The sequence below is a fragment of the Trichosurus vulpecula genome, chromosome 9, assembly GCF_011100635.1.
Source record: "Trichosurus vulpecula isolate mTriVul1 chromosome 9, mTriVul1.pri, whole genome shotgun sequence".
NCBI lineage: Eukaryota > Metazoa > Chordata > Mammalia > Diprotodontia > Phalangeridae > Trichosurus > Trichosurus vulpecula.
The window spans coordinates 203,663,781-203,685,772 of NC_050581.1; the positions used below are offsets into that span (position 1 = coordinate 203,663,781).

At 53.6% G+C, this 21,992-nt stretch overlaps 1 protein-coding gene across 2 annotated transcripts in view; it reads left to right on the forward strand.

Annotated features, from left to right (window-relative positions):
• Positions 1 to 19,869: 19,869 nt before the first annotated feature.
• Positions 19,870 to 21,992, forward strand: part of PLCD1 (phospholipase C delta 1) — a 56,245-nt gene continuing 54,122 nt past the window's right edge. The window contains exon 1 of one of the 2 annotated variants that reach the window (XM_036739550.1): positions 19,870 to 20,001. In XM_036739550.1, the coding sequence (XP_036595445.1) occupies positions 19,971 to 20,001 (31 nt within the window). In that variant the 5' untranslated portion in view covers positions 19,870 to 19,970. Of the gene's footprint in view, positions 20,002 to 20,294; positions 20,480 to 21,992 lie in introns of those variants that run through there. The other variant, XM_036739549.1, reaches the window with a different exon arrangement.

Consider the following 21,992-nt stretch of genomic DNA (forward strand, 5'->3'; position numbering starts at 1 on the left):
CTATATTAACATTAGCTATGATGACTATTACAGGATAGGGAGGGGTGCAAAGGGCCTCAACACAGCGCCTGGCACACAGTAGGTGTCGGGGGTGGACTTTCCTAAGCTAATTAGTGCCTCATGGCCCAGCTAACACAAGGTAAGCAGAGAACACTCCCCTTGTGCCGTAGTTCCCGGAGCTCCAGGCCATCTCCCAGGGGCGCAAGCCCCCCGGTTGGTTGCCTCTCTCTCAGATCGCAGATGGGCTCAGGGGGACCTCTTCCCCTTCTGGAGCCCTCCTCTCCTCAGCACTCTGGGCAGTGTGGCTCTGGACTGCATCAGTGTGCCCCAAGGAGAAGAAGAGCATCCCATCTCTCCCCCATTTGCTTTCAGTTCACAGAAACGCCCTCTGGGCCATCTTGGGGGTAGGCATTTAAACGTACCCGGTATTGCTAAGGGAGGGCAGGGTAGCCGCAGTGTTGCCATGCACCAGAGAGGGGAAACCCCACACTACATAGGATAAATTGGTAGGAAAAGAGCAACCAGCAAAGCATGGGAGCGTTTCAGGTGTCTTTCCCACTGGGATCAGTCCCCTAATCTGCACAACGGGCATGCACAGGAACAGAAGTCAGGACAAGGAAAGGAGGATGGATGCATTTGTGTGGCGGGGTCTTCTGAGAAAAGTGTCTGCTGTGCTGACGCCCGCCCCCCACCATGGGTGGAGGCGGCAGTGGACACAAAGGATGGTAAAAACTAAGTTGCACACAAGAGGCAGTTCACAAAGGGGACAAGAGGGACCCAGGATCAACAGACTTGGAAAACGATGAGCCATCCAACTCCAAAGACAATGATCTTTCAGTTGGAAATGAGAGACCAGAAATGCCTGGCAGGAAATGGAAAGCCCAGGCCCAGATGCTCTGATAGAAGAGCACCTACCTGGTCTGGCTGAGGCCAAGTCACCAAGCACATGGGCGCCATGCTTTGGGGGCCCTTTGGAGAGCTTGTGAGGAGCCTGTGAGGAGAGCTTGGGAGCCTGTATTGGGGATCCTTGAAGAGTCTGGCCTTTGTTTCCTTTGATTAATTCAGTGTCTTTGGTTGAGTCTTACCAGGTGCTAAGCTCCAGGCCCAAACCCTTATTAGGTGCTAAGCCTATGTGGGTGTGGATTGGTAACTAAGGTGGGGCTCCAGGTAGGGCCAATGAAGAGAGGTGCTAACTCAAGAGCCAATAGTATGAGCCTAAGTTCTGGTTGCTCAGATTACATTTGATGATGTCTGAAACTGTATAAAAAGAGAGAACAGAGCTATTTGCTTAAGGCTCTCACTCCTGGAGATGGGGGACTCTGGGTAGCCGCTCTAAGGGCCTTCCAGCTGGACTCAGATGTTGATGGTTTTCTTGGTAACTATAAATTGTATTTGGTCTGTTGGTAATTTGTGTTTGCTCTGAAGTTCAGGGTGCTGGCTTTTTCCCCTGAACTAAGTGAATGATATTTGTAAGCTGGACTAAAGTAAGATGTAAGATTGTTAACCCCTTAACGTTGCTTTCCTTGGTAAAGCAGATCAAAAGAACCTGGGCTGGCAGCATTCTGTGAGCTGGTTGTTGTTGGTTTTTCACCCCCACAGCAGCTGCTAGTTGGATTATTGAAACAGCCCAGCTGTGGGCCTGGGGAAGAGCAGAAGCCAGGGGCAGGGAGAGCAGTCTGCAAGCCATAAGCTCCACTGTGTTTCCTGGCAAAATGCTAAAAAAAAAAAAACAACCTATTAAAGGAAGGGCCAGTGAGCATTTGGAAGGGGAAACACGATGCCAGAGAGTTAGAGGATCTTCTGCCAAGATGGGTAACAACAAGGTGGGTTGGTATGGGCAGCAGCACAGATGGACTTTACCTAACCTTGGCAGAGTCTCTCAGGACATTCTTGGGGAGGAGCTAGCAAGGTGGAGGCTGGGCTCCAAGGCCTCTAGATAGGTTCAGGCTGGGGAGGATTAACAAACCCAGAGGAGTTGATAATTGATGCATCTGGACTCAGAGGAAGGGCTCTCCTGGGATACCTTGGGGACCTGTGCTCGACCCTCTGTGGTCCAATCTTTTTATCAACAACTTGGTTGATGGGAGAATGGCCTTGAAACAGGCCCAGGTGTTCATTATTCCGAGCAGATGCAGAAGTTCTCTGCCTGCTTCCAATCCAGCTGTGTTGTGGTCGAGGGGGAGTCCCGGAGGCCATGAATAACTCAGGGGATGGTGCAGTGTCTTGGTGAAGAGTCTTCTGGTTGGCAGAAGCCTTGGAAGGGAGCCAGGAGCCAGACTTCACCTCCCCTGGGCCTCATGAGATGGGGGTGGGAGGTGATGGGTTGATTCAGAGAATATCAGGCCCCAGGTGCCCCCTCTGTGTGGACATCTGTATTCCCCAACCCCCCCCCACCACTGTCAAGCCCTCCTCAAAGGCAACTTGGTATAGAACGGAAGAGGCCAGGCCTATCAAGGCCAGGGGAGCTGCCTCCATCCTAGAGGGGCTGCTTCCCAGTTGTGTGGGGATGGGACTTCGCAGCCTCAGCCATGAAGTATATCTGTGCTAAAAGACTGGAAGGCCTGCTGGGATAGAGACCAGCCAAGTGTCAGACCAGAGGGCCTAGGCCTCAGGGTTCCCTCTTGCCTTCTCTCCCTCCATTCTAAGCCCCATTTCTCCTAGGGACTAATTTTGTCTTCAAGTACTTGCAGGGTTTCCATGTGGGAGGGGCATCAGATATAGCCCAGGAGGTAGAACCAAGAGCTGCTGAGAGTGGGCTGGATTTCCCAATGAAAGCAGGTCCTTCTAGAGCAGGGAGGCCCTCAACCATCAGAGGGCTTCAGGCACAGGTTGGATGCTGTCCCCTTGGGCATGCCAAGGTTCCCCTGTGCAGGGAGGCATCTGCAGGAAGGCCTCGGGAAGGTCACTGGAGGATGGGGTGCTCTGACTCTGGGACTGGATGGTCACCGTCCCAGGGGTGCTAAGGGGCTGGGGGCTGGCAGCTCCTCCCTTGGCTTCCCCAGGGGTCTCTGGTGTTTGTGTGTGCTCCTCCAAGAGAGTCAATAGTGGGAACACTTTTGGGCAGGGAAGGGGTGCCCTGGGGTCCTGGCAGAGGGGTCTGCCTGCAGCCTCCTGCCCAGCCCTGATCCCAGCCACATTTAGAAATCTTGGCTTGGTCAAAGAAATACTGACGACAGTCATTTACTTAACCACAAACCCTCCATGCCTACTCCCTCCCAATCAGAAGATTGCCTGCCCATGCCTTACCCCGACTCCCTCTGATTCAAAAGGACCAAAGAGACCAAGAGCTGAGAGAGGGCCTAGAAATCACCTTGGCCAACCCTCTGGTTTCATAGAGAAGATGAGGGCGACACCCAGGGAGTAAGTGGCAGAGCCAAGATGTGACTCAATTCCCAGCATCTTCTCTGCTGCTCCAAGCAGGGTCTGTTCAGAATCCAGTCAAGACAGTGAGGGTTATTTATGGAGTAACTATGGGCCCAGCCCATGCTAGGGTGGCCTCTGAAGGGAGAGGGCAGTGGCAGGGTTCCTGAGGACAGCGGCAATGCCCTGCCTGGGAAAGGGCAGCCTTTCCTGGTGAAGGTGATCGCTGAGGACAGTCAGGCCCCAGGGGAGCATGAGACTGCTTTGGGCATAGGCCACCCTAGGACCAGCCCAGACCCAGCACTAAAGCAGGGCAAAGAGACTGCTCAGAGCAGTGATGAGAGGCCAGTCTCTGCTCCCTAGATGAGGACCAAGGCATCTGGGAGTAGACTGCCGGGCCTGGAGTCAGGAAGACCGAGTTCAAATATAGCCTCCGACACTTATTCGCTCTGTGATCCTGGGCAAGTCTGCCTTGGTTTCTTCACCTGTAAACTGGAGATCATAATGGCAGCTACTTTGCAGGGCTGTTGTGTGGATCAAACGAGATCCTATTTGTGGAGCACTTCCCACAGTGCCTGGCACATAGTAGGTGTTCTATCGATGTCCTCGATTATGACTATTACTAGGCTGGTCTGAGAGAACATGGTACAGGGAGTTTGCCCACCGTGGGCCTCAGAGAAGAGACGGCACTGATCTGGTGGCACATGGTGTGCTGCGGCCTGACTGGGGGAAGACCCATGAGTTTGCTGGGTCAGCTGGAGCAGATAGAAATGGGATTGGCCAGAGGAAGCTTCTCCTCTCTGGGCTGTGCTGGGAGGAAGCAAGGATGCTGGCCTGGTACAGCCCCAGGCTCTGGACCAGACAGATTGAAAGGGGTGTGTCTCTGTGTGTGTGCGTGGGGGGGGGGGGGGGAGGTGTACAGTGTGTGTGTGTGCTCGTGCACGCATGTGCATGTTTGCATATGTCTATGCATGTGGGGTGCATGTGCATATATGTGTGTGCATATGTGGTGTGAGGGGTATGAGGATGTGTGTGTGTGTGTGCGTGCACACTTGGGGCTGCTGGGAGAGGCCTCTTTCCCAGGGTCTTGAAGAAAACCTGGAGATGAGCGGAGGAGGGAGATGGAGGCATGGAGGATAGCCAGTGATTAGATGATCGGGAAGGGGGTCATGTGGAATGAAGGGCCCGTGGGGGGGGGGGGCGAGGAGGAGGGTAGAAGCCTGGAAGGGTAGGGGGGAGGTTGGGGCAACTTTAAAAACCCAACAGACTTTGGTTTTGCTCCCAGAGGTCACAGGAAGTCTTGGGGGGTTGCTTCAGGGGGGAGGTTGAGTATCTCTTCCTTCACTGGGTCAGTCATTTTTCATTCATGTTTGTGATCCCATTGGGGGTTTTCTTGCCAGACACTGGAGCGCTTTACCATTTTCTTCTCCCGCTCATTTTACAGATGAGGAAACTGAGGCAAACAGGGTAAAGTAACTTGCCCAGGGTCACACAGCTAGTGAGTGTCTGAGGCTGGATTTGAACTTGGGAAGATGAGTCTTCTTGACCCCAGGCCCTGCACTCCTTGCATTATGGCAACACCTCGCTGCCCCTCTCAGTTCACAGTCTGACTTTAAACAGACCTCTCAGGTTCTTTGTCCTGGGGGTGCCAAGCCCCACATCCAGCCCAGGGCCCTCTCCTCACCTGCCTGTCCAGAATCCAGGCACTGAAACTCCCTTGGGAATTTCACTGGCCTGTCCCTGCAATCCTCAGGGGAAGGTCAACAGCTCTAGGATGTGCCCAAGAGGTGGCTGCCTGGCCAGCACCACTGAAGAGGAGCCAGGGGCTGGAAGGTCCTTGGGTTCCTCCTCTTTCACTCCCCAAATCCCTGGCAGATGGCCCTCATCCGGGTCTGAGTGATCGCCCCTCCCAACTCCAGGGCTGCCAGCCCCAGGAGAACACACGCAGCCCAGGGGGTTCCAGGGCTACCTGAAGAGCCAGCGGCGTGCCCAGAGGCCCAGCCCTTCTTATCACCAACTTGCTGAGTAGCTGTTCCCTGGCCCCACCAGAGCAAGACCAAAGAAGGGAATGCAGGTAACTTATGGGCATGTCGCCTACCTACCGTGACCCCAGAGGACAGACTGCAATAACCACAGTGCTCCACTCTTCCAGTTTCTCCCCTGACAGTCAGAACGCCCAGACTCCTTGTCCAACTGGGCTCTTTCTATGTTTGGAATCTGGATTTCTGGGACTGTGCTTTGGAGGAGAATCCAGAGGCCCCGAGAAGCAGCCTCATCCTCCATCCTCTGCTCAGGAGAAGGCAGACAGGGTTGGGCCAGGGTCCCAGGCTCTTCTCGATCAAGGAGGCTCAGGCAGGAGAGCCAGTGCCCAGAGCTGGTGCCCCCGTTGAGTGCCTGGCTTCCTCCTACAGCCCTTCCCTTCCCTTGACTCTTCCAGAGGGTCTGTTTCCTTCTTGCAATTCCATGAAGCCACTCAAACGCTTTCTGTTCGCTTTGGGAGCAGCCTGAGTTTGGAAGGAGAAGCCGACGCAGCCCCTGTAGGGAGCAGCCAGTGCGGGTCCTGGCCCTTCTTCCAGTCCCAGAGATGTGGGCCCGTACCAGGTCCTTCACTGACCTTTCACTACTATCACTTTATGCACCAACCTCATTGTATAAAGGAAAGTGTCATGGCCCCTAAAACTCTGCCTGGTTAGATTAATGTTGACACAAGTAGGGATTCTGGGAGAAGTCTGGCAGGTGGGAGCCTTGGCCACAGGTCAGCAAGGCTGAGGCAGGAGGACAAGGCAGCAGAACTGACCCCCCTGCCCCGGCCCCAGCACCCCCCCCCCAAAGCCAAAGTAAATGGAGACACAGACTTTGCTGCCCCTCCCAGGACCCCTGGCTGGGAAAGCCCAGGGTCCCCTGAACAGGAGAACCTTCAAGCAGAGAGAGGCATTGGTTACAGAGGGGATGTGGACCTCTGACCCAGGAATAGAGATAAGGCCAGGAGACAAAAATGAGCCCTTTTCCAAAGCATTCCTTCAATTCCTTACATGCCTGGCTAGTGGGGGAAGGGGGACTGCTCACATCTGGACTTAGAGTCAGAGGTTAGGAGCTTCTGCCTCCTACCTCCAGTTCTCATTAAAGTTGTCAGATAAATTAGAAATCACAGTCTTCCTCAAAAGATTGCTTCTCCTGGGCTTCCCCCTCCCACCTCACCCTCTACCTGCACTCTTGAGAAGGAAAGGGAGGGAGGGAGGAAGGAAGGAAGGAAGGAAGGAAGGAAGGAAGGGAGGGAGGGAGGGAGGGAAAAAGAACCCTGCTACAAACCTGCAGTCAAGCAAAACAAGTTCTGCCATTAGCCACGTCCAAAACGGATCGGTGCCTTGAGCCTATCTTGCCTCTACCAGGAGACGGACACAGGCTTCCCTGTGACTTCTCTGGAGTCCTGGTTGGCCGTTGCATTGATGAGGGTTCCTGAGCCTTGCAGCGTGTCTGTGTTACAATGTTACAATGCTCCAATGTTATAATGTTACAATGTTGCTGTGCTTGGATACATTGTTCTCCTGGTTCTCTTCGCTCCACTTTGCCTCACGTCTTCCCAGGTTCCTCTGAAACCATCCCTCTTATTATGTCATTTGATCCTCACAACAACCCTGCAAGGTGGGTACTATTACTCTCCCCATTTTACAGATGAAGAAACTGAGGCAGCAGAGAGGAAGTGACTTGCCCAAGGTCACACACCTAGTAAACGTGTCAGTGGCTGGATTTGAATTCAGGTCTTCCTGACTCCAGGCCCAGGGCTCAATCCGCCTGGATGATCTCTTTGCTGTGTAATACAGATATTGTGTTATAGGGGCAGCTAGGGGGTGGCACAGTGGATAGATCCACCATGCCTAGAGTCAGGGAGACTCATGTTCCTGAATTCAAATTCTACCTCAGACACGCTATGTGACTTCACTTCACCCTGCTTGCCTCAGTTTCCTCATTGGTAAAATGCGCCGGAGAAGCAAAGGGCAAACCATTCCGGCATCTTTGTCAGGAAAACCCCCAATGGGGCCGTGGAGAGAGGACCAAAATGGTGACAAGCACTGCAACCCCCTCATTTTACAGCTGAGGAAACCCAGGTGCAGGAGAGGGAAGTGACATGTCCAGGATCATGCAGAACAGGACATTACAGGAGCAGGACTTGAACTCAGGCATTCTGGCCCCAAAGCTGCTCCAGTTGTGAGTTCATAGAAAATATGGAACAAACTTTTCCTTCCTCTTCATTTAAAAACCTGTTCCAAATTGGGAGGCGGCTTCAGAGTCACTTCTGACGTGTCCTGGCCATGTGACCTTGGGCAAGTCATTCACCTTCTCTGTTTCCCCAGCTAAGTCTTTAGCCATGAGCAGCGTCCCTGGTTCAGCTCTGTCGAGGTGAGTTCTGATGAAATCCCGGTCCCGACTTCTTAAAATTCTTCAACCTCCTGTTATCTTTGAGCAGCCGAGTCCTTGGAAGAGCTGACAGGGGAAGGACCTGGGGGGCAGGGGTGCTCTTGCCCTTGGATCTCCCCATCAAGCCCAGGGCCTGGTGCGGTTAAGAAAGGCTTGGAAGTGGAATTGGATAGAGTGCCTTCCTGGAGGATGAGCAAGCTCCTGAAGCTGGCATGGACGCAAGAGAATGTGGGGAAGAGGAGCGACTCACGAGCCAAGAAGAAGGCACCTGGGGGAGGACGCTGGGGGCCCAGAATCTGTGACCAGATCGAGGAGCTGACTTGAAGCTACTTCAGATAATCCTTGAGGCACAGAGCCCTAAGGGAGTCAGTCCAGGGAGAGCAATCAAGGTGGGAGGGCAGATTCTGCCCCCTGGGAAAGCTGAAGAATATCTGGGAGGGCAAAGCACCTCCCCCAGGCCTGGGGCTCCTCCTTGGGCACCCCAAATGCCAGACCAAAGACCCCTGCCTCCCCCTCCACCCAGCACATGGTGCTCACAACCTCGCTAAAGACCAGAGACAAATGCCCCTCCTGCCCACACCCCACCTCTTCAAGTCCTGAGCCTCTGTGACTCTTCCCTATTCCTCCCCCTGAGACAACCAGACTCCTGGGCCAGGCACGTTTCTGTTTGGTTTAAGGGGGGAGCTGGAGTGCGGTGGGGCAGAGCTGAAGCATCCCCAGGGCCCGGCAGGCCTGCACAGTAGCATTCCTGGGTGGTGACAGAGGTCCCTCAGCTTCGGGGAGATGCCGCTGCCCTGATGCTTTGGGAGCATAATTGAGTCTCATTGTGTAGTCTGACAGAGGCGGGGCCAGCACCCCCGCACCCCCATAGGCTGGCAGCCTGGATGCTCTCCTGGCCACATGAGGCCTTGGGGGAGAGATGGAGAGACCCCTTGGGCAGCCTTCCCTCCTTCTGTCTCAGATCGAATGAGATCATGGTTGTAAAGTGCTTAGCAAGTGCCAGGCACATAGTAGGTGCTGTAGAAATGCCATCTCCTCAGTCCCCTCTGCACCTCTGCCTGGAGGGTGGGGCCAAAGTCTCCAGGCCCTCTATTGAAAGGGGGGCTCAGCGCAGGCTGCTCCCCATCTGATCCAGCTCCCCTGCAATCCTCCATCGTGCCCCTGAGTTGGGCACCTTCTGCCCCTCCCCTTTTCAGCTTCCTCATCGGCAAAGTGAAGCTGGCAATCACAGCAGCCTAAGCCCACGAGCGGCAGAGGTGCCAACCTGCATTGGTGGAGGGTATTTTCTCACCCGGGAGTTCCATGCCCCAATGCAATCCTGGGCCTGGGCCTTATCCCTGACACTTGCCTCACAAGGTGGACCTGAGGATCAGCTGAGATCATGGAACCTCACAAGCCTCTGTCCAAGTGCTGGAGAAATGACAAATCATTTCTTGTGGTTGCCACCCAGTTCTCTGGCCTTGGCCCTCAGGTGACTCAGAAGCCAGGCCAGGCTCTGCAGCCCTCCCAATCCCCTGGCCGGGGGATGTAGCCCCAGGCAAGCAGGGAGAGGCGCTGAGGGGAACCCACTGGCCTCAAGCATCGGGAGATGCTCCGCAGGCAGCTCCAGCCAGCAGCAGGGGGCTTTGGTGTGTGAGAATGAAGGAAATGGATAAATTAAAAGCTGTTAATTTATTAAGTGTTTACTGTGTCCTAAGTTCTAGAGATGCCCATAGCTGTGCAGAGGGTGGTGAGGGCAGCAGCCATTTTAGGGACAGAGGATGGATGGCCTGAATGCATTAAGGCATAGACAAAAGCAGGAAAATTCTGGGAGAAGGAAGAGCCCAATCTGGTAGAAATAGAAAGTGTGTGGTGTGTGTGGCAAGGGCTAAGAGGAGGCTAGAAGGCCAGGTCCTCCCAGAGGGCCCCCCGGAGTCGTGACAAGCTGGCTCTAAGCTGAAGGACCCCACAGAATCCCAGGACCCTAGGGCGCACCAGAAGGGACCTAGCATCCACCAACCTCGGGGGTTCAGGCCCTCTTGTGTCCTGGACCCCTTTTGGCCACCTGCTGACACCTTCAGACACTGAGGTCCTCTTCAAACTGAACTGCCAAGGCTGAATCCAAACCCTACTGTGGGCCACATGTTGGGCCGAGCTCACCATCCCACCCCAACAATGTTGGCCATTAAGCAGATGCCCTTGAAAACCAGGCAGGGCTCCTGGGTCCTGGCTCTGCCAGAGCCCAGATCCCAGCTCCCCAGCCCAGCCCAGCCCCGCCCCTACCCTTCCTCCGTCCCAGCCTCTCCTGCCAGGAGGCACTTAATACAAGCTTGCTGCTGGATCAGCTCCTCAAAGGAAAGCTCCACGAGGACAGGAACAGCCTCGGCTTCTTCTTCCTTGTCTGGTAAATGAAGGTGACCGATCACACGGCGCAGTAGGAAGGCACAGGGTTTGGAATCCGGGGACGAGGGTTCTTGTTCTGGCTCTGCCACTGACCCCTGTGACCTTGGGCAAGTTACTCCTGCTCTTTGGCCTCAGTCTCCCTATCTATAAAATGGAGGGGTTGGATGAGATGATGGCTCAGGACGCTCCAGCACCATGACCCTGTGACAGAGGGATTTGGGTGGGCTTGGGAAGGAAGGTCAGAACCTCTCTGATGAGGGGATGCTCTGAGGGAGCCAATGGCGATCTGTGGGAGGGTATGGGCGTGGATAAATGTAGGCATCAAGGCAAAAGAACATAGAGCAGCCTTGAAAGGGGGCGGGGTGGGGTGGGGTATGGAGTGCATCCTAACAAGAAAACCCAACTTTCACCTCCATAGTTTTCCCCAGGAGGAGGAAGAGAGAGGCCAGTTCCTGGCTGGAAACTTCTGGAAAAAGAACAACGGCCTTTGAGCCTAGAGAGGAAATCTGCTGGGCAGGAAGCTGGGACTCCCTCCTGGCCCAAAGAAGCCCACACACATCCACATCCATACACACTACGCACACACATGTGCACATACACTTGGTTACACATACAGACACACAGAGACATAGCGCGCACTCACACACACACACACACACACACACCCCCTTACATTTCTCACCCAAGAGAAGCCCATTTGCCCCTGGCTTGAGCTGTGGGTCAGGGGTGTAGAAGATAAGGCTGGGCTTTGACTGACAGCGAGTCTCAAGTGCGTCACAGCCCTGGCCAAGCAGCCAGAGCGGTGACTCACAGGCACATCCATTCCAGGGCAAAATATTTTCTGTTTGGGAGCAGCTCTGAGTCATGTTGCACCTCCCTCAACCCTTCCCCCCATGCTCCCCACCCTAAGGGCCGACACACCCTCTGGGATCCTAGCCTCTGCCCCTCCTCCTGCCCAGAGACCCTGACCCAGCCCTGCCCCAGGACCCTCTGACAGGAGAGGGGCTAGAGCCTGACCCCTCCATATTCCACAAGAGTCGGCAGAAAGATAAAGTTGGTTAGGAAATCATCCCCACAGGAGCTACCAAGCTTGGGAGCAGGAGCTGTTTCCAAGGCTCCTGTCCAGACAAGAGAGGCCTGGCCATTCCTTCACTATCCTCCCTTCTCTCCGCCTGCTCCCCGCACTCTCCTCCCCCAATTGGGCCAACCCCCAGAGCATGGATGAGTGGGAGGATCTCAGGAGTATGGGGTTAGCTCGCGGCCTAGCAGGGAGCAGGGGCAGGAACCCTGGGACAGGGGCCTGTGGGGATGGGTTGCCCCTCCCCAAGGACCTACCTCCCTTTCCTTTTCCAGCCTACATGCTCACACTCTCCCTTGTGATTCATCAATCAGGTGGCCTTAGACCTGTCCTCACAAGCCCTGGGTAGTTTACTTGTTCACCCTTTTAGGGGACCCTCCCAGCTCCCTCCCATCAGAACTTGGCTTCGGGAAGAATCCTCAGCACTGACATCCCTACTGGCTAACCTCTGAAATCCAGCAGAGAAGTTGCTTTCTGGAAGGTCCCTCCCCACTCAATTGAGCCATAAGCATTTATCAAGTGACCGCTGTAGACCAAGCCCCAACTGGAAAGTCCAGTGGCCCCTTCTCTGTCTTCATGATCCTCTGACCTCGTGTCTTTGCTGCGTTCCAACTCCTCCCCCTGCCCTGAATCCTCTCCTTCCTCATCCTCCCTGAACCGTGCTTTCTCCCTCTGCTCCATATTTCTGTCTCTCTGTTTCCTCTGGTCAATGCCTCCCACTGCCCAACCTCAATGATGCCTTCTATACAGAAGGCTCCAGAACCTACCCTTCCACCTGCAAGCTCCCCTTTGGGCTCCCCAAGCTGGCTGGGCATCCCTACCCCCTGTACATCCAGCCAGACCTTCACCTCTCAACTGGTCTGCCTCACAAATGTCCCTGCAAGGGAACAGAATCCACTGTTTTGAAGCTCCAGCATTGGGGTGGAATGTCAAACAGATAAACTCTGCTCTGAGTCCCTCAGCTTGAATGTCACTAGCTACTATATCCATGGGCCCCAGACCACCAGATAAGACTATGCTTTGCAACCCAGCTAACCAGCCCATGACCTCCATTACCATCCACCGGTTCAGATCTATTGACCACGGCCTTGATAATCAAGTCAACACTCCTATTTGCCAAGGATGGCAGATTTGGGGGTGGGGGATATGTGTACCTGAGGCTGGTCTGGACATACTCAAACTGGGTAACGTGGCGGCATCTTCATCCCCTGCCACGTGGGGGTGGGGCAGGGGATCCTTTGATTGGCTGCTGTGTCTCTAAGCCCAAACCAACCATTTTGGGCTGTGTTCTTTTCCAAAACCTTTCTTCTGCTTTGCTCTTTTTGGCCCCTCTTATCTGCTGTGCCCAGTGTGGATGCCATGAACTGAACCCAGGAGAAGGGAAGGATGCTCCTTCCCCTGCTCCCTCTCTTTTACCAACCATCCCTGTCTGAGAAATGGGGCCTGGGGATGATTGTTTCTGTTCTGTTGGACCTCCATTTCAGGCACCAATCCCATAGGATAGCGAGTTGGAGCCATGGTGACCTTGAGCCAGGATCATAGGCAGAGCTGTGTGTGCAGCCAGCTAGCTGGGCTGGCATGGAAGCCCTGAGAAGCTGGAATGGCTGCCCTTGAGGCCAGCAGGTTTTTGGACTTGGAACCAGGACTGTGCCCCTAATCCCTGCCCCTCCCCAGGGCCTGAGATGTAAGGGTGGAGGAGGAGGATGCCTCCCACACTTGCAGGGAATGTGTTTGTATATTTGTGATGACACTTTTGGAAGTAAATATCTCTGTGTAAAAGCTATAAAGACAAAGCAAGGGTGTGTCAGCGGATTATCCCATAGGTCAGCATCCCAGAGACCTTTCTGACAGTCCTTTACTCCCATATGTGGGTTGTAGAATTCAGGCTTGCTTAGGGCAGGTGCTGTCTCATTTTTGTACTTGTATCCCTAGAGCTTAGCACAGTGCCTAGCACACAGAAGGTGCTTAATGAATACCTTTTTATTCATTCATTCCTTCCTTCATCCATCCATTTCTTCATGCTCAAAACTGAACTCAACACCTTCACCTTCTTTCCTCCCTGCCCCCACTTCCTCCTGATTTTCCTATTTCTGGCAACAGCACCACCTTCATCACTCCTTTTCCCCTCCCCTAGAAACCTGGGGCTCAGAGAATGATGGAGTCTGCCTTGAGAGGGGCCTCAGAGAGCATCTCCTGCAGCCCAGAGGAAGCGCATGGCTCCAGACAGCATCCCCAAGGCCTCTTCTCCCTCCTCGCTGCTGTCCACCCCCCTTTCTTCACCTCTTCCAGTCTGTGACCTTGGGCATGTCATTTCAGCATTTCTCTGGGCTTCAGTTCCTCAGTCCCAGGATGGGAGAGACGGACCCAGTGACTTCCAAGGTCATCTGTGACCTTCTCAATTCCTCGTTCAGACCCTCATGACCTCTTGCCTAGACCGTTGGGATTGTCTTTTCATTAGTGGCCCTGACTCTTACCTATCACCACTTTAGTCCATACTCCACACAGTTGATTTTCCCAAAGCATGGGTTTGACCATTCTCCTCCTCAACAAACTTGAATACCTCCCAGTTGCCTCTAGAATAAAAACATAATTTCCATCTTGACACCATGTGCACTCTTGAAGCCCTCTCTACTAATGATCCCAGAAGCCTTCAAATAATCACAACTTTTGTGGATGGTTGAATCCTAGGAAAGCACCTGACACTCTCTACTTACCCTGACATGGAGTCAGATTCCAGGACGGGGTGACATTTTTGCTCTTTCTGGCAAGGAAAATCATTTTAAGACTGGAGGGGACAGATCAAAAGGTCTAATAGGAAGCCAAGTAGGGAGACAGGAAAAGAACATGTAGCTGCCTTTGATGGATCTGGGTCACTAGCCCAGGTGAAGGTCCCAAGGGAGCAGGGACATGTGCCTGCAGAGCCAATGTGCATGACTTTTCAGAGATCATGAAAATAGAAGTGCCGCTGTATGGCAAGGCACATGCTGCTCAGACTTCCCAAAAAGGGAAGAGAACAGTCTACACAGTACTGGCCCGAGTACTTGGCTTCACTTCCTAGGATGAATCTTTAAAGAGATCTGGGGCAGACCACGGAGAGGGAAGTGGTGATTCCGAGGCATTGTCATGCTTTCGTCACAAACGGCTCATGCCAGACCACCCTTGTTTTCTTAGCCAGCATGTTGACTCGCTTGGCAGGACAAATCTGCTCCCTCTTCGACACATTGAGAGGTGGTGATCATGTCTACTCCCCACTCTCCACCAGCATGCACCGTTTTTTCTTCTTCAGAATAAATACTCCCAGTTTCTTCAGCTGATCTCAATGTGATAGTTAGTCAAAAAGCATATATTGAGTGCCTACTATGTGCCTAGCAGGAGTTCCCCCTCTAATGAAGTCGACAACATGCAAACAACTATGTACAAGCAGAATCTAGACTGAATACACTGGAGATCATCTACAGAAGGAAGGCAGAGAATCAAGGGGGCCTAGGAAAGGCATCCTAGAAAGTAGGTGGGATGCTGGCTGAGACTTGAAGGAAGCCAGGAGGCAGAGATGAGGGGGGGGAGCTGTCCGGGCATGGGGAGCAGCCAAAGAGAATGCCCAGAGTTGGGGGATGGAGCGTCTTGTTCAAAGAATCATACAGAGCGAGTGTCACTGGATTGCAGAGTACACACATGCAGAGGGTTAGTCTTTCTTCCTAGATATCAAGCCATGCCTTGGTACAGGGAATAAAAAAGAAACTGAAGATTAAAACACATACATACACATACACACATACATGCATACACATACCTACATACATACGTACGTACGTACCTGCAGCTGGGTGGTGTAGTGCACAAAGCACTGGCCCTGCCGTCAGAAAGACCTGAGTTCAGATCTCGCCTCAGACACTCGCTGCGTGAACAGTCTCATGTAGGCAGAGTGATGTGGGTGAAGAGCACAGACAGGAGCCTGACAAGGAGGGATCAGCCAGGCAGGAGGGGAATAAGGAGAGAGCAGTGTCATGAAAACCCAGAGAGGAGCCAGAAGCCAACCGAGTCCAATGCAGCAGAGAAGCTGAGAGCAATGAGGAAGGAGGAAAGGAGCAGCCCATTGGAGACAAAGAGATCATCGGTAACCTTGGAGAGAGCACGGTCTGGGGAACAATGAAGCCAAAGGTCAGAGTGCAAGGGGCTGAGGATGGATGGTTCTCTGAGACAGCAGAGAGACAGGCATATGTTGGGAAATGTAGGTAACTGAAAAAATGGACTGCAGTTCAGCGGCAATTAGTTCAAGTGATGAATCCTGTTATTCAAATCTGAATGATTTGAACTTGTATTTCTATATAAAATGCGGTAATTGGTTCTATCTCGATGCACCTTTGCAATACAAATTTTAAAATAAGTTTGATCTGTTTATTAAAGTAACATAAAGAATAAGAAAAGTGGGTTTCTGATCCAAGTTTATGACAAAGTAATAGAGTAGTTATAGAAAGCAGAATTGGAAAAATGGGAAATGCCGGAACATGCTACCTAAAGATGTCTATGCCGGCAAGGTGAAAATCGCTGTTGTGGTTTAAAATCCCCTACAAGTCCCGCTGAGCCAGCTTCCTTCCCTTTAAATCTTCACGCGTCTCCCCGAACGGATCCTGGTTTTAGTTACTTTGCCCATGTTTACGCTGCTGTGATGAAGCTGCTGCTTTCGGCACTGTCGATGTTTCTATCTGAAGCCTTCTTCCTCCTGGCCGTTTTCCTAAGGGTTCTTTTGAACAGAAAATGAACACACCTGTTGGCACCACGGTACTAATAGCAGCATGTCACGGCCACGCACAACGACGAAAGCATGTGCGACCGACAACATGGAAGCATCGAGTGGGACGTGGGATCATGTTATAATTCACACTAAACTGAATTTTGCATGATTTGAACTTGCACTAATCACAACCTAGCTGTATGTGAATGAAATCCTTTTTATTTTTTTATAATGCTACTATAAATGGTTTTTTTATGTTATCTTTCCAATGGTGTTACTTCTCCACTTGAAGACCTTCTCCAGCCCCTTTCCCAGGGCCCTCTGCTGCATCTCTGCAAAGCACTTCCCTCAGCTTGGCACCTGAAGCCCTCCACCCTCTGCTTCCAGCCCATACCCTCCATTTCAGGCAGATAGGCCTGGTCATAATTATCATGGTCCACCTGTCCCAGAGTCATTGCTCATGTCTTGCCCCTCCCACTCTCTCCTACCTCTCTCACCCCACTTTCCTAAGTCCTAACCACCCCCCTTTCAAGGGCACCTCCAATCCTTTCTCCTTCACAGAATGTGTATTTCAGAGCTAGAAGAGACCTCAGCAGCCAGCTGGTTATACATGAGTCTTTCCAAGAAGCCACTCCACAGTCTACAGCAGTGATAAGTGGTCTTGCAACCTGGGTTTGAAACCCTCTGAGAAGGGGCACCTGCCACATCCAGAGGCAGCCACTTTGACACGGCTCTAATGGTATCGAGGCAGCCAGGTGGTCTAATGGGTAGTGTACTGGACCTGGAGTCAGGAAAACCTGAGCTTAAATCTGGTCTCAGATTTGAGGCTGTGTTGCCTCAGACAAGTCACTTAGCCTCCGTCTGCCTGGGTTTCCTCAACTGCAAAAGGGGTGTAATGACAGTACCCACCACCCAGTGTTGTTATGAGGATGAAATGAGATAATTGTAAAGTCCCTAAAAAATTACAAAATCCATCTGGAAGAACAAAACGTCGAGAATATAAAGGAAATTAGTGGGGAAAATGTGAAGGCGGCCTGGCCGCAGCAGATTTCAAATTCTATTACAAAGTGTAGTCTTCAAAACGATCTGATGCTGGCTAAGACATAGGGTGGGGGATCAGCGGAATAGGCCAGGCCCACAGTAGCCAGTGATGATAGCAAAAGCCAAAGAGCCCAGCTTCTGGGAAGAAAAACTCATTGTTTGGCAAAAGCTGCTGGAAAACTGGACAACAGTACAGTAGAAACTAGGTACAGACCAACATCTTCCACCATATACCAAGATAAGGTCAATATGTGTACATGATTTAGACATAAAAGGTGATACCATAAGCAAATTAGGAGAGCAAGGAATCTGTCAGCAATACAATGATCCAAGACAATTTCAAAGGACTCATGAGAAAAAATGCCCCCCATCTCCAGAGAAAGGACTGATGGAGTCCAAATGCAGGTCAAAGCATACTACTTTTATTTTTCTTCATTTTTGTGGGGCTTTTTTTGGTCTGTGTCTTCTTTTGCAACATGACTAATATAGAAACAAGTTTTGTATGAATGCACATGTATAATTTATATCAAACTGCTTACCATCTGGGGTATAGGCTCCCAAAGTGAGCAATGCTGCCCCTGGCGGGGCACTGCCAAATGATCAAGGGAGATGGTAGTAGGCTTGGGTGCTGTTGGGGGGCATTGAATAAAAATAAGGGGGCAGTGGAAGCATAAGGAAAGAAGAGAAGACTCTTGCTGCCAGTTTCTTTCCTGTCTGGTCTCCCAAACTGACTATAAGTGGCTTGGGCGCAGGGACCAAATCTCATCTCGCCCTCCTCACACCATTGGGCACAGGGGCTTGGGCACACACGCACACATGCATACAACAGGTGCTCAGCCAATGTTTGGTGGCTCATTGTTTGAAAGGGAGAGATGAGAGGGAACAAAAGAAAGACAAACTTGGCATTGGCCACTGTCAAAGTCTTGCAAAGCATGAGCCTTGCCAGTTGGGCTATATTATCAGTCTTTGGGTCCACATAGGAAATTCTACCTCTGATCTAGCCCCACTCCCAGAGGCAAATGTTAAGCCCACTTCGACTTATTTTTCTGTCTTCAGTGAGCCTGGCAGGGTCATCTTTTGTATGCCGATGTTGTTACACTTCAGCTTCTCTTTGCTCCCAGGGAGATGAACCATCTTTATGAGTCTGCTCTCCCCTCTGGAGGGGTGGGGTGCCACAGTAAAAGGGGCAGCTTCATCATCTCACCCAGTCCCTGATGATTCCTGAATTTGTGAGAATTCACACTGGGTACAACTCAGTCCAAATTAGTGAGATGTTATTAAGCATCTACCAGGTGCCTTGAGCGTGTGTGAGAGAGAGAGGGAGAGTGACAGAGAGAGAGAGAGACAGAGAGACAGAGACAGAGAGAGAAGATTTCCCAGAGCGGGTGACATTTAAGCTAACATGAGTAGGAAGTAAGTGTATTCCAGGTCTGGGGACCAGTCTGCACAAATTGCATAAATCTATTTTCCTTCCTTCCTTCCTTCCTTCCTTCCTTCCTTCCTTCCTTCCTTCCTTCCTTCCTTCCTTTCTTCCTTCCTTCTTTATTTCCTTCCTTCATCCATCCATCTGTAAATTTCCACCAGTTTTTCTAGTTTTCCTCTGGTACCTGAAAAATAGAGACCAAGCTGAGGGCTGGCATTTTTCTGGTACTTCCTGTGCCCAAAAACTTGGAAGAGCTTGGCCTGATGGTGTGTGGGAATTCCAATGAGTCACCTTAGCTAGCCTGCCCACAGCTTCCTTTGGGGAGGAGGCCCAGGGGTTCCTCATCCTCTGACAATGGTGTGGTTGGTGCCCCAGAAATGGGTCAACGGGCCTCTTCCTTAGGCGACTTCATTTAATCACATAACTCCAAGCTTTCAACATGCCCGTGTGGGGTCCCAAACTGGGCACTGGTGTTGGAGGTAGTGAGTGGCCCAGGGGGAAGTGTCTTGCTGGTCCAGGGAGCTTTCTGTCACCTGCCCTTCTCCCAGGCAGCGCCGGGGGAGAGAACAGTTTTCATTTCTATGAGTTTTTATGGTCTCCCCCGAGCCCCCTGCCAACCCAGTGAGATAGATATCACTGAGAAAATGAAGCCCATTTTACAGATGGGGAAGGTGACTTGCCCAGTGTCACACAGCCTTAGACAGGGCTCGTGAGACCTGGCTTAGGTGTTTCCCATGGCATCGTCTCTCCACTCTCCCAGACTGCAACCTCAGAAGCCGCTATCGGTGTCTGCGTCCTCGGACAACCCTCCACCCGAAGGGCGGGCGGCAGGAGGCTGCCAGCTGGGGAGGCATCGCCGCCTTGGAAGTCCAGGGACCTATGAGCAATGCACTTGTCAGGAGCCACAGAAGCGTTCTTTCAGGGCTGGGGGGAGAGCGAAGCTGGAGGAAGGAGGGTGGGAAGGCTTGGCTTCGCCTTGAGGCTTCCTGGAGGAGGGCGGGGCGGAGGCGAAGCCGGGCGGCCTCCGGGCCTGAGGGGCCCAGCTCCCCACAAAGCGCTCGGTGTTTCGCGCCTCCTGCTTGGCTCCTCAGCTAATGAAAGAGTCAGGATTTGCGGTCGGGGAGGAGAGGGCAGGGAAGGCGATGGGCGGCCAGCAGCCGGCCCGCCTTCCCAGTCCAAGGCTATTCTTGGCTGCGCTTTGGGCGTGTCCAGCTCGGGGCGGCCAAGCGGCTGGGGTTTGGGTTCTGCCCGCGGCTGGATGGGCCCTGCCCAGCTCCCAACCTGGGCCAGGGGGGCCCGAGCCTTGGGTCAGGACCTCAGGTGGGACCGCTTCGAGGGGTCTCCAAGCCAAGTCCTGCGGAGACCCCGACTGTAGTCTCCCCCCTGGAACAGGCGGGGGGGGGGGGGGGGGGGGAGGACGCGTGGTGGAGCGAGTTTGGGGGCAGGGGAGGAAGGAAAGGGGGGAGGTGGGCGGGGAGGGGGCGAGGGCTGCCTGGGCCCGGCCCTCTACGGAGCAGGGTTGGAGGAGAGAAGAAGCCATGAGTGCCCCAGACCCATTCTTTGGAGGAGGTAGGGCACAGGAGAAAGGGTTGGAGGTCCAGACCAGGCTCCCCTGCCTCCAGTTCTCTTCCCAATCCCCTCTCGGAACCTAGGGGCTAGAGGGGTGGCAGCTGGCCTGGACTACTATGTGTCCGTAGGGGCAGGGGCAGGGCCGGGTACCCCATCTCCAGCCCACTCCTAGAGGGCTCAGGCCGCAGCTCATTCCGGGCGGGGCGGCTCTGGGGCGGGGGTGTCAGTGTCTGGGCCCCGGGGGAGGGGCTGGCGGGTCGCGGCCTGAGCCCGGGAGGCCGTGTTGAGGCCGGGGCTGGGGTTGGGCTCGGCTCCTTCCCTCCCCTCTCTGTGTCTACCCGCCTCCTTTCCCAAGGCCGGCCTCCAGCCCCTTGGTGCCGCAGCCTGCTCACTGAAGCTTGGCTCGCGGAGCAACTGGCACAGCTCGCCCGAGCCCCAGCTGCCATGGACTCCAACGGAGACTTCCTGGAGCTGCACGGTGAGCATCCCGGCCTCCCCCAGGGCCCCGCTTTCTTCCTTCAGCCCCTCTTCTTGTGAGGGCGCGGCCGGGCCCCCAATCCCTCGGGGATGTGTGCGTAACTTTGTCTGTACCTGTGTGTATGTGCGTGGCGGTGGGTGGGGAGTTACTGAGTTGGGATCCAGCGTGCGTTTGTTTAACTGTATGCCTAACTGTGTATGTGTGGGACCGGCTGTGTTGGGAGGGAGGAGTGTGTGTGTTATGTGACAAAGTTTTGTGCGCTTGGAACTTCGTGCGTGCCAGAGTGGGGTGTGTGTGTGTGTGTGTGTGTGTGTGTGTGTGGTACTGCTCGCGTCTCGTTGCCTTTCAGGGATTGGTTGGGGACTGATTTGGTGGGATTCACTGATTTGGTGGGCGTTTGGCAGTACCGGGGCGGGGCAACAGGGCTAGGAAAATACAGGTTTTCGTAAACACACACACACACACACACGCACACACACACACATCCTCTGGGTTGATAGACGCTGGATGGCCATGTGTGTGTAAGCCTTCCTAGGGGTGTGCGCCTGTGGGGCTCACATGGCCCATCCCCGGCCCCTCTGTTCTAATAAGAGAATGTTTGTACTGGGGAGGGGAGAAGGGCTGGGGCCTCCGCCTGCCCCTGGGACTAGAAGAGGCTCTGCCTGTCCCGGCTGCAGGCTCTCCGCGGGTAGAGGCCGGAGGGTCATGCTCTGCGGGGCCTCAGGAATGCTGAAGGCTGGGGAAGGGACAAGAAAGAAATACGGCCGCCCCTTGCCCCTTACCTTCCCTCCTCCTTTCATAGTCACCCCGCCCTGGGCTAGCACCGGAAGGCTGCGGAGGATCAGCCTCCCTAAGGCAGACCAAACCGGCCCACATTGGCTAGGGTCTCCGGCTACGGCCCCATTGGAGCCACTTTTAGTCGGTCCGACGGCTGTGTTGAGTGCGCATCTCCGCTGCTCTGTGCTGGGGGCTGGGGCTGTAGAGTAACGGGGCTCACGCTGGTCCCACCAGCTTTCCCTTTGGCTAGGGTATGTCCTGGCTGCGAATGGTTTTTTGTTTTCTGGGGTTTTTTGGTGGGGGGAGCCCTACTGTCCTTTTATCTGGAGAAGGGACTTTGGCGTCCTCTAGTTCGAGGAGGGAGTAAGACCCTTTAAGTGGGCTGGAGTGGTGAGGGGAGGGGAAGAAGGGGGCCAGGGAGAGTGCGCTGGCAGATTGGGGGATCGCTCACCACACGGGAGAAGTCCCGGGCTTTGGAAGGGACCTTGGGGAGTATCTCGTTCAAATCCCTTTTTCCAGACGAGGGAACTGAGCCCCCACAAGGGAAAGGTCTCACTCTCTTTAGGAGCAGGACCCCACCTCTCGACCCCTGCCTTGTTATCCCTCCCATTTCCCTACCTCAGCCTTGCAGGTCCCACAAAGGGTCTGCCACCAACCAATCACAGGGCAGGGAGAGATCTAGAACAGTTCTTGCACGAGGTGCAAGACTTGTGGTCAAGAGAACAATTGGAAGGCT